Source organism: Heterodontus francisci, chromosome 33, assembly GCF_036365525.1.
Source record: "Heterodontus francisci isolate sHetFra1 chromosome 33, sHetFra1.hap1, whole genome shotgun sequence".
Lineage (NCBI taxonomy): Eukaryota > Metazoa > Chordata > Chondrichthyes > Heterodontiformes > Heterodontidae > Heterodontus > Heterodontus francisci.
The window spans coordinates 42,824,789-42,837,235 of record NC_090403.1 but is presented as its reverse complement, the minus strand read 5'-3'; the positions used below and the strand labels follow the sequence as shown (position 1 = coordinate 42,837,235).

The 12,447-nt window shown below is 40.9% G+C and overlaps 1 protein-coding gene across 1 annotated transcript in view; it reads right to left on the bottom strand.

The window, feature by feature from the left end:
* The window catches only part of aarsd1 (alanyl-tRNA synthetase domain containing 1), a 31,560-nt gene that overhangs the window by 4,324 nt on the left and 14,789 nt on the right, over positions 1–12,447 (bottom strand). The window contains exons 6-11 of the mRNA XM_068013391.1: positions 11,847–11,963; positions 7,946–8,076; positions 6,918–6,984; positions 5,098–5,189; positions 3,513–3,567; positions 2,192–2,286 (exon numbers count right to left, since the gene is read on the bottom strand). Coding sequence (XP_067869492.1) covers positions 2,192–2,286; positions 3,513–3,567; positions 5,098–5,189; positions 6,918–6,984; positions 7,946–8,076; positions 11,847–11,963 — 557 coding nt within the window. The remainder of the gene's footprint in view (positions 1–2,191; positions 2,287–3,512; positions 3,568–5,097; positions 5,190–6,917; positions 6,985–7,945; positions 8,077–11,846; positions 11,964–12,447) is intronic.

The window sequence follows — 12,447 nt, the reverse complement described above, 5'->3', positions numbered from 1 at the left end:
TGTATATGGATTTTAGCAAGGCGTTTGATAAGGTTCCCCATGGTAGGCTCATTCAGAAAGTAAGGAGGCATGGGATACAGGGAAAGTTGGCTGTCTGGATACAAAATTGGCTGGCCCATAGAAGTCAGAGGGTGGCAGTAGATGGAAAGTATTCAGCATGGAGCTCGGTGACCAGTGGTGTTCCACAAGGATCTGTTCTGGGACCTCTGCTCTTTGTGATTTTTATAAATGACTTGGATGAGTAAGTGGAAGGCTGGGTTAGCAAGTTTGCCGATGACACGAAGGTTGCTGGAGTTGTGGATAGTGTGGAAGGCTGTTGTAGGTTGCAATGGGACATTGACAGGATGCAGAGCTGGGCTGAGAAGTGGCAGATGGAGTTCAACCTGGAAAAGTGTGAAGTGATTCATTTTGGAAGGTCGAATTTGAATGCGGAATACAGGCTTAAAGACAGGATTCTTGGTAGTGTGGAGGAACAGAGGGATCTTGGGGTCCATGTCCATAGATCGCTCAAAGTTGCCACCCAAGTTGATAGGGTTGTTAAGAAGGCGTATGGTGTGTTGGCTTTCATTAACAGGGGGATTGAGTTTAAGAGCCGCGAGGTTATGCTGCAGCTCTATAAGGCCCTGGTTCGACCACACTTGGAATATTGTGTTCAGTTCTGGTCGCCTCATTATAGGGAGGATGTGGAAGCTTTAGAGAGGGTGCAGAGGAGATTTACCAGGATGCTGCCTGGACTGGAGGGCATGTCCTACGAAGAAAGATTGAGGGAGCTAGGGCTTTTCTCATTGGAGCGAAGAAGGATGAGAGGTGACTTGATAGAGGGGTACAAGATGATGAGAGACATAGATAGAGTGGATAGCCAGAGACTTTTTCCCAGGGTGGAAAGGGCTATCACCAGGGGGCATAATTTTAAGGTGATTGGAGGAAGGTTTCGGGGAGATGTCAGAGGTAGGTTCTTTACACAGAGAGTGGTGGGTGCATGGAATGCGCTGCTAGCGGTGGTAGTAGAAGCAGATACATTAGGGGCATTTAAGCGACTCTTGGATAGGTACATGGATAATAGTAGAATGAAGGGTAGGTAGTTAGTTTGATCTTACAGTAGGTTAAAGGTTCGGCACAACATCGTGGGCCGAAGGGCCTGTACTGTGCTGTACTGTTCTATGTTAAGTGAGTCAAGGGTTATGGGGGGGCAAGCAGGAAAGTGCAGTAAAGGCCACAATCAGATCAGCCATGATTTAATTTAATGGCAGAGCAGGTTCGAGGGGCCAAATGGCCGACTCCTGCTCCCGTTATGTTTTTATGCTATTTTCTAGTAACTGCTTTTGCTCAATAAATCTGTATCTGTATTTCACCTGTTTTCACTACTTGTAAGATTGACAGTGTCCGATAACAATTTTATTTTTGCATTACTAATCTATCCCCACCGTCCCTTAGCTTCATTCCCTTTACCAGTTGGTAACCTAATTGGATGAGGCAAAGACTCCACCCTCCCCAGAGAGTATCTATGAGAATGGAATGTCAGTTTCTAACTTCCAATCAGAGGAAAATTGGAAGTCTCTAAGTAACTCAGGAGAGAACTGACAAACCTCATTCAAATTTCTTACAGTAACTGCCAAATGTGTGTGTGGACTTGAAGCCATTACCAGAAAGCAACTTCATTTTTACAGTAGCATCTTAAAATTCTCATTTCTACCATCTACTATAAACAAAACTCTCGACTGGTTCCCTGGCTCTCACTAATCCCCAGCTTCCTTCAACTGGAAGGATGAAACAGCAAACATCCGCCACACCCATGACATTAGCATTGTCACATACTTATCCAAAAGTTTGGTGCAGCAAAAAAAAGAAAAATCCAGGATTAAGTTGGATTTCAGTTCTACGAAGGGATATACTATTAACAAAAGTCCCACCTTTAAACTAGGATCAGATAGATCCTCATTATTAGATTTATTAGAGTATTAGATTTGAGTATTAAGACTGTCTAGTGCTGAAATCTAAACGTCCATAACTGCTGAACTAACAGTTACAGAATGTTCACTCTTTTATGAGACTGTTTGATAAGAGGGACTCAAAGTATCATTTCACAATCAATATTATGTAAAAAAAAAAATTCTTCTAAAATAAGGTGCAATAAAATAGCCATTGTGCAAGTTGCCTCAACAGTTACAGAAACCAGACAATAGAATCTTACTTTGATCCTAGTGCTTCAACAGCATCCACCTGACCTGCTAACAGGAATAATCCTGCTCCTTTTTCATCACCAACTGTTAGGAACAGAAGTACTACCTGAGGATGAAACACAATAAACAGCAGTTGATCTTTAAGGTGTTTAACATTTTTTGTGTTTATCAAGGTGATATGCATCAGTACTGGGAAATGAAACTGTGTTCTCCTTTTGAATCTGGCACCAGTGCTAAAAGTCTGAGGTCAGACAACTTTAGCACAGAAGGGGTTAGGTAAAAAGTTCCACAAGTTTGATCTAGCAGTGCTCTTTGACCTCAGCTACACAAGAGTTGCACTAGTGTGACATTCTTATACTGTCAGCCATGGCTCAGTTGGTAGCACTGTCACCTGAGTCAGAAGGTTCTGGGCTTCAGTCCCGCTGCAGGACTTGAGCACAAAGGGTACTGCAATGTCAGAGGAGCCATCTTTCGAATGAGATACTAAATTGTGGTCCCATCCGACCTCTCAGGTAGACGTAAAAGATCCCATGGCACTACTTTGAAGAGGAGCAGAAGAGTTATTCCTGGTGTCATGGCCAATATTTATCCCTCAATCAACATCATGAAGAGAGATTATCTGGTCAATGTCACATTTCTGTTTGTGGGAGCTTACTGTGCACAAGTTGCTACTGTGTCTCCTATATTACTACAGTGATTACAAGTACTTCATTGGCTGCAACGCACTATGTGGCATCTGACGGTTGTGAAAGGTGCTATATAAATGCCAATCCATTGGGATTTTTCCCAATCCAGCCATGTTACTGAATGGGATTGCATATTTAGTACCAATTATTGACAAATTATGGCTAGTTTTGTGCTGGCTACTTGCGAAAATAGCAAAGGAATGAGACAGCCAAACTCATCTCATATCCGATGCTTGCTGCCATCGGAAGAAAGGTACAATGAAGCAGCACAGCACTTGTCACACAGGAAACTGGAGACTGTCAGCTCACAAGGCTCAGAACAACCAACTCCACAGTAGCGGGAATGTGAGAACAGCCAGCTCACTGACACATTCAGTTGGGGAGGGAATGATTTGTGGAGAAGTAGAAAAAACACCAGAGGATTTGAACAAGCAGTAACACAATAAGAAAGCAAGGGGCAAAGCAAAAAGAAATCTGGAGCGCCAGTAATACAAGACAATAGATGAGGATTGTAAACATTAGTGGGAGTAAGAGAGGCAATGAATGAAGATGACAGACTAATGGGATCAATAAGAATCTGTAGAACAAACAAAAATGGATTTCATAATCTCCATTTTATACTGTTAATAAAGATGCTCCACCTTACCTCAGCACTAACTTCATTTGCTATAATGTTCATAAATTCATTGTCCCCATCTTTTCTGAAAGAAAATGAATAGAAATAGGTATGACAACATTAAAAGGGCAATTCATAATACACAATTCCCACGCCAAACAACGGCTGTATGAGAATATAGATAGTTGTTCACATTATACATACTGCAGCATTCCCATTATGCTATATTAAACTTGCTTTTTGTGTAAATTTTTGTACTCAAAGTTAAGGGGATGTTAATGCTGGGAACAAGACGCTACATCAGGCATCAGTATCAGCATCAAACACTCCAGGTCAGGTACAGCACAGTTTAAGTGCTGTAAGAGCACAACATTACAACAGTGACTACATTTTGAAAGTACTTCAGGATGTCCTGAGGTTGTGAAAGACACTATATAAATACAAGTCTTTTATTCTATGAATTGTAAAGCTCTGTCTACACTGCACTAACAATGGACATTTGAAGTTTAAACTACAAAAAGGCAGTGTACAGAAACTTCAAGAAGCTTCGAACAGGCCTTTGGTTCTCACAACTTACTTGAGAAAGACAGCTAAAAGTATACCATCTAGCTTCACATGGACAAGAGGCAACAGAAGATTTCACACACAGATTTCATACAGACAGGAGGCTTCACTGTGGAAAGGCTGCATCCAAGTTCACACGGTATTGAGTGGCCGAGCCAACAGCCATCATTGCAGCAGTGGGTGAGTGGCTAAAATAGGGCTTCTCTTAACTTTAACTCATATTCCATCTGGCAAAAACCATAAAAATGGGACATTTTAGCAGATTCTTTACCGGAGCTGGAGGAGCCTTAAGAAGCTTTGCTTAGAGAAAGGATGCCCAAAAACAAGAAGAAACTTCAAGAGCTATGAGGGAGCTGATCACTCCTCTGCCTTGATACTGAGAGTTAAAAGGTTGCAGCAGCTATTGATTTTTTTTGATGCTTGTGTGAATTGTTTAAATCATTAAATTACTTTTAGATTAATGAACATTTCACCACATGCATTCTCCCATTGCAAGTAAGGATGAGCATGTTACGTGACCCGCATTCATTTTATGACATGGCATTCTAAAAATAAAATGCGCGTATCAAGCTCTGCATCAAGGGACAGATCGTCTGTCACCATGGGCCCAAGATAGCAGAATTTTCTAGCCACTTCCAGTGGGGTGTTATTTCATGTAATCAGGGCAGAGATGCAACACCTTGTCCCATGACCATGGTTTTCTTGATGCTTATAGTCAAGGAGAATAAGTTACAGACACGGGAGAGACAGTCCACGAGTCTTTGTAGCTTCACATGTGGTACTTGTGGCAGAGCCTGCCTCACAAGGATTGGCCTTCACGGCAATCAACAAAGGTGCACCAAGAGAAGACACCCCATTTAAACGGATTGCTTGCTGCGTGTCCATCATCTTTCATAGATGGAAGGATGCCAACCGAACTAAAAAAAAAGCAAAATTGTGACCTGCATAAGCTGCTACTGTTTTCAGTGAAAGAACACAAGAGCGGTGTTCTAAACGCAAATCATACTTACTGTATATACAGAGAATACTGGCAAAGTATCAATTTACTCACCTATGCAAAACTAATATCTTGCCCTTGTTCGGATCATTCTGAAAGCTTTTTGCTGTCAACAGAGCCAAGTCCCTGAGCAGATTTAGATTGTTCTTCAGAACACAAGAAAAAAAAATTACGTGAAAGTTCCACCCAAGAGTTGAATTTGTCCCTAATAGTGCTCAAAATAAAATACAGTAGAGCTTGTACTGGCAGCCGTAGAATACATACCCCAAATATGATTTGAAGGTAGACTTTACAAAGGTTTTCTTCCCGATATAGTCCTATACGCAATGTGTGTATGTTGGGATTTCAGGAGCAGAAGGCAGCAGGCCTCATGGTATACCTGCCCATTAACTGGCCAACATCCCCAGCTTGTACACACTACTGAGTCAGCGGCGCTTGAGATGGCTTGGCCATGTGAGCCGCATGGAAGATGGCAGGATCCCCAAAGACACATTGTACAGTGAGCTCGCCACTGGTATCAGACCCACCGGCCGTCCAAGTCTCCGCTTTAAAGACGTCTGCAAACGCGACATGAAATCCTGTGACATTGATCACAAGTCGTGGGAGTCAGTTGCCAGCGTTTGCCAGAGCTGGCGGGCAGCCATAAAGACGGGGCTAAAATGTGGCGAGTCGAAGAGACTTAGTAGTTGGCAGGAAAAAAGACAGAGGCGCAAGGGGAGAGCCAACTGTGCAACAGCCCCGACAAACAAATTTCTCTGCAGCACCTGCGGAAGAGCCTGTCTCTCTAGAATTGGCCTTTATAGCCACTCCAGGCGCTGCTTCACAAACCACTGACCACCTCCAGGCGCGTACCCATTGTCTCTCGAGATAAGGAGGCCAAAGAAGTAGTAACTGTAAATAGGCACAAAATCCTGAAGGCCCCATTGAGTTCTGCATCCAGATACCCAATGTATTTTCCGAGCATGAGACTCTCACACAGGGATATGATTTTATTAAATCTAAGTATTTTGTGCGCTAACATTGTTTGTAACAGAACAGAAAGTGTAAATTAGATAAACTACAATGATCAAACATCAAGTACTTTGCAAATTGATCTGTCGACCTTAACTCTGCTCCCAAAGATCTAGTGGTTGAAAGAATTACGCGTGACACTTGCACAGAAATGGATGAAGAGGAGATATAGCTTGAGTTGAAGCTGATGACATCAGATATGACTTTAACAAGTGCAAATGCAGAACAATGCATCTTCGCAAGCAACAGAAGATGTCATTTATATTCCCTTTCCAACCTAATGCCCTCAATCTATACAAAACTGCTGCTAATCCAGTCACAACTAACTGAAAATGTACATTTGGGGGCATTGTCCTTTGTTCTTCACGAGGAATGAAATCATAAACCCATTCTTTATGTTGCAGGTAACAGATAATGGATGTCCACTTGGTGAAGGCCTTTCCTACTGAACTCACTTAAATCTTCAATAACCATTTGTAATATGTGAAACTTGAAATATTAGCCTGGAAATTATTGCTGGTGATATCAGCACACAAATGCTTAAAGTGTTAGCATAGCATTCGTCCTCCCCCTATTTTGTAGTAGCCATTGACTTACCTGCTAAATTAACAGATAGAGAAATGGTAATCTTCCGCCTATTGTATTTTGGAATTGGATTATAAACCTTTAAAAGAGCTTAAAATTCTAGGCGCAAACTATTTTTAACAGTTCAAAATTTTTCTGGCACAACACCATTGCTCATCTCTTATCAGCTCATTCTTTTCCTCAAAAGCTTCCCTGAAGAACATTTTCACTGCAGTCATTTCAAAATTTAGATTATATTAGTGGCAACTTGTACAGTCAGACTGAATTATCAGCAATACCTTCTGTAGCAATTTGACTGATTTTTGCAGTTTGTCCACAGCTTCAACATGTTCCTCTGGGCCATTCCTGCAAAATTGAATGAACAAAATTCACAACCAAACTCACTTGCAAAGAGATAGCAATCCACAGAAATTCTAAACAACTTATTCAATGTCACCCATCAATGTTTCGAACAGCATATGATATTCTTGCTACATTCTGTCAAGACATAGAAGAGTTGGCCATAGTTGGATTGCGTTTCTCCCTCCCCGCGTAGTCCTTAGACAATTATTTAAGATACATTTACTGCTGCAGAATCTAACTTTTTATTTCATCTCAACTGTTCCTGACACATGGGTTTTGCACACAGTCAGTGCCAACTGCTAGCTAAGCTTGTTAGCTTTGTAACGACCTGCAGCCCAGAAGATGCTATTTAAAAAACAAAGCTCTTCCTAACTGCTGTTTTGTCTATTCCCCAGCAAACTCACTGTTGTGCAGTGATATATCCTGTTCTGAAATCATGACACAATGTTGTATTGTCAGCCCATTGTTGACTGGAAAATGCATTCTGGTGGCCTTGACACTGGTACTTCAAGTAGGCTCTCTGGCCAGTGTCACAGTCAGGCAGTGCATGCTTTACACGCTGTGATGCACGTTACTAGAACATAAATACCAAAGACTGCTCTCCTAAGACCTGCGCAGTGATACAAAAGCAGCTCCAGATATCCTCAGAACTCAGCCTCCTCAGCTCTCTCACATCCAGCAAAATGAATCAAAGCTGTTCAATCTTGTTATCTATCCTCACTAATAAGCCATAAGCTGCAGCCATATATTCAAACTCCCAATGCTGCAATGTCTGTATAAAAATTGTCAATAGATCAAATTTTAAAGTTATATTTCAGAAGCAATTTGTATTTTCACTCTATTGATATTTAACAATTAATAAATTTCTTGGAAAAGAGTACAATTCTATAAACAAGCCAATACAGCATAGAAATAATTTCAGCTGCTTTACATCATGATTTCCCGGGAGGAGCATTCCACTTACTTCAGAAGTGATGTTAAAGCCTTTTCCACTGTGTAACTTTTCTCAGCATATTTTAGCACTCGGTTCCCAGCAAGGAAAATCAAGTTTGTTTTGTTCTTCTTCCCTTTATCAGTCCCTAAAAGTTTAACGGCCTGAACAATAGACCAAGACATACAGATTATCAGAGCTACAATTAGATCATTGGCAAAAATAATTCTGCCAAGCTTTAGGTCTGATCAGTTGAAAGGAATCGCTGACTCAGGAGGGAAAGGATTGAGGATTACGTAACTACATAATGGCGCTACACTAAATTCAATCACAAGCAATACGGAAGGTGCCGAAGTAAATGGCTTAATATCTAGTAAACAAATAAAACTGTTACATACAAACTCAAAAGCAAAATACTGCAGATGCTGGAAATCTGAAAGAAAAGAGAATGCTGCAAATACTCAGCAGGTCAGACAGCAGTTGTAGAGAGAGAACCAGCATTAATGTTTCAGGTGATGACCTTTCATCAGAACAGTTCTGATGAAAGGTCATTGACCTGAAATGTTAACTCTGCTTCTCTCTACAGAGATGCTGCCTGACATGAGTATTTATAACATTCTGTTTTTATTTAAAATTATGTCTATTTAATGTGCAAACTGATTTCTAGATAAAATAACATTTACCAAGCACATTACCCTCATCAACTCACTATTTCCTCATCAAAAAAACTGAATCAAGCAAGTTAAACACAATTTGCCCTTAACAAATCTGTGCTGGCTTTCCTTAATTAATGCACATTTATCCAAGTGACTGTTAACCTGGGACAATATTATCATTTCTAAAAGCTTTCCCACCATCAAGGTTAAACTAAATGACCTGTAGTTTCTGGGCTTATCCTTACAGCCTTTTTTGAACAAGGGTGTAACATTTGCAATTCTCCAGTCTTCTGGCACCACCCCAGTATCTAAGGAGGATCGGAAGATTTATGGCCAGTGTGTTCACAGTTTCCACCCTTCCCTCAATATCCTCGGGTGGATCTGATCTGGTCCTGGCGACTTATCAATTTTAAGTATAGCCGTCCTTTCTAATACCTCCTCTTTATCAATTTTTAGTCAATCCCTTGTCTTACTACCTCGTCTTTCATTATAACTTGGGCAACTTCTTGGTAAAGACAGATGCAAACTGCTCATTTAGTACTTCAGCCATGCCCTCTGCGTCCATGCTGAAATCTCCTTTTTGATCCCTAATCAGTCCGACCCTCCACTTGCTACCTTTTTACTATTTATATGCTTTTAGAAGACTCTTTGATTCCCTTTAATGTTGGGTGCCAGTCTCCCATACTCTCTTCTCTTATTTCCTTTTTTTTTACTTTCCACTGAACTTTCTATATTCAGTCTGGTTCTCACTTGTATTATCCACCTGATGTGTCATACACAACCCTTTTCTGCTTCATTTTACTATCTCTTTTGTCATCCAGGGTGCTGCGGTTTTGTTTGTCCTGCCTTTCCACCCCCCCCCCCCCCCCACTCTTGGGAATGTACCTCAACAGTACTCAGAATCTCCTCTTTAAATGAGAGAAATGGCTTTTTCGATTCATGGGCATTGGCACCAGTACAGGGGAAAGTGGGAGCTATACTGTTGGGATGGTGTACACCTGAACTGTGCTGGGACCAGTGTTCTGGTGAGTCGTATAATTAGAGCAATAGAGAGGGCTTTAAACTAAATAGTGGGGGGGGGGGTGGTGCTGGGGGGTGCGAGGGATTAACTGAGGGAAGATGTGATGATTTAAGGAGAAAGAAGGCAAGAGGGGCAAGAGAGGCAATAAGGCTAATGATAATCAGGGTGTGACAGGAAGTGGCAATGCTTATAACCTCAAGAGTGAGCGAGCAGATAAGATTAGAGGTGTGAACTAAGAGTGGGGGGAGTGTGCAGAAGAGGTGACATTTAGAAATCCAAAGAGAAAGGCCAAGGCATTGGAACAGTATAGCGTGGGTAAAGAAAAGCAGAATGGGACAAGAAGGGACAGAATTTAACAGAAATTGTCCATCAGCAAGTAAGGTAATTGAAGCAAAAAAAAATGAAATGTTTCTCTGACAGGCAACTGCAATAAGATAGATGAACTAGTGGCACAACTAGAGGTACCTGATTTGGATCTGATCGCCATTACAGAGACATGGTTACATGGTGATCAAGATTGGGAAATAAATATTCCAGGGTACACTATTTCAGAAAGACAGAATAGCAAGGGAGCAGGGGTAGCACTGATTGAATTCCATATTAAGTTTGCAAGTGACACATTTCAATCACAAACCAGAATCTTAAACTTAAAGCCAATTGCGAAGGTATGAGGGGAGAGCTGGCTAAGGTTAATTGGGTAAATAGACTGGAAGGTATGGCAGTAAATGAACAGTGGGAAACCTTTTAAAGAAACAATTCAAAATGTTCAACAAAAGTACATTCCGTTGAAAAACAAAAACTCAAGCAGAAAGACCCATCTGTGGCTCACTCAGGAAGTTGGGGAGAAGGTAGCGGAATGGGACGGAGGGAATTGCTCTTTTGAGAGCCAGTGCAGACACGATGGGCCGAATGGCCTCCTGAGCTGTAACGATTCTGTGAAGTTAAAGATAGTATTAGATTAAAAGAAAGGCTTACAATGTTGCAAAAAAAGTAACAAGTCTGAAGATTGGGAGTGTTTTAGAAACCAGCAAAAGGCCACCAAAAAGTTGATAAGGGAAAAAACAGAATGAGTAAACTAGCCAGTAACACAAACAGATTGTAAGAGCTGTTATAGATATATCAAAAAGAAGAGAGCAACTAAAGTAAACGTTGGTCCCTTGGACGCAGCGACAGGAGAAATTATCATGGGGAATGAGACAGAGGCATTGAACAAATTTTGTGTCTGTCTTCACAGTAGAAGACACCATTCCATACCAGAAATGGACAGTAACCTAGGAGCTAAAAAGAGTGAGAAATTATGGAAATTCATAGAGACAAAGTATTGGAGAAACTCAAGAGACTATGATTCTAAAATCTGAAAAATCTCCAGGACCTGATTGCCTACATCCTAGGGTTCTAAAATAGATAGCTGCAGATATAGTGGATCTGCTAGCTTCGATTTTCTAAAATTCGACATTTAAGAGGCATCTGGACAGGTACTTGAATGAGCAAGGCATAGAGGGATATGGAATTAATGCAGGCAGGTGGGATTAGTATAGATAGGCATTATGGTCGGCATGGACGTGGTGGGCCGAAGTGCCTGTTTCTATGCTGTACGACTCTTTCTATGACTATAAATTTAATATGAGAGAAAAATAAACCTATTTTGAGGAGAAAAAGGTGCTGATTGCAAAGCTTCTCCTCATTGGACAGAAAGTTAAATTCACGGGCTGTTGCTCTTCAGGCTGCCCACTCTTGGTTTGTGTGTTGAACAATTAGTGTAGCCTAAACATGATATGGTCCATATATACAGAAAATTCAGTAACGATTTTAGAAAAGCAGCAGTGGACAGGAAATCATTAGTATTCTGAGATCATGAGAGTACTAGTCCTAAATCAGAGCTAAGTCCCACCCAGTATAGAATGTGAGCGTGCTGAAGGCCAGAAGTCATGGGAATGTCCATTTGCGAGTGATTATCTTTGATGATAACCCCGGTATTAAAATTTGCACTGGGTTACTAGATTGAATAACTGGCTGTTCAGGAAAATAACATTTTCTCTTAATAAAAGGTAAAACAACAGTAAGTTGTGAATCCCTTACACTTGAAACCATGCACCTTACTGTGAGGAAAATTTATCCTTATTGGTGTGAAACTAGATCAAAAGGACCTGAACATTAAAAGCCCAAGCATATCCACATTAATTTTCTCCTTCCTGTCTCCAAGTAAATTGCTACTGTAATTTACAGAATTACAGAAAAATATTAACATTATTCTCACCTGTAGATGACTGAGATTTGATACATGTGTTCCACAACACATATTTGTATCAATTCCTACAATGTCGATAATTCGGACTGGGCCGACATGATCATCTGGTAAACCCCGACTTCTCACCTACAAAGCAAACATTTACTACTGCCAGCAATTAAAGAACACCAATGAAATGTTCTGCATCATTTTTAATACAATATATCTCCCGTGGCATTGCACACTGGTATTGTGAAACCTGGAGCGCAGTTTCTGATGTTTGATATCCCATATCACCTAAAGCATGACAGCAGTTCAGTTTTTTTTTAAGCATAGAAAATTTACTGAAGCAATGGCCTGCATTTTGCAGTTGCAACAATGGCAAAACTGTCAGCTTTTGCCATCATTACTTTGCGAAGCTGACAGCAATTTCTGGCAGCAGCACATGTGCAGTTAAACAAGGAAATCCAGAAGTTGCTGGCAGTGATTCCCCACTCCTCCACACGGTACACTGTTGAAGTCCTCGCAGATGGAAACCAATTTGAAATCACTGAATTGGCATGTACTTCACTTTTTACTCTACTATTCTCACTGTATAAACCCTGGAAAAAGTTAAGTTTTGTTGAATGAG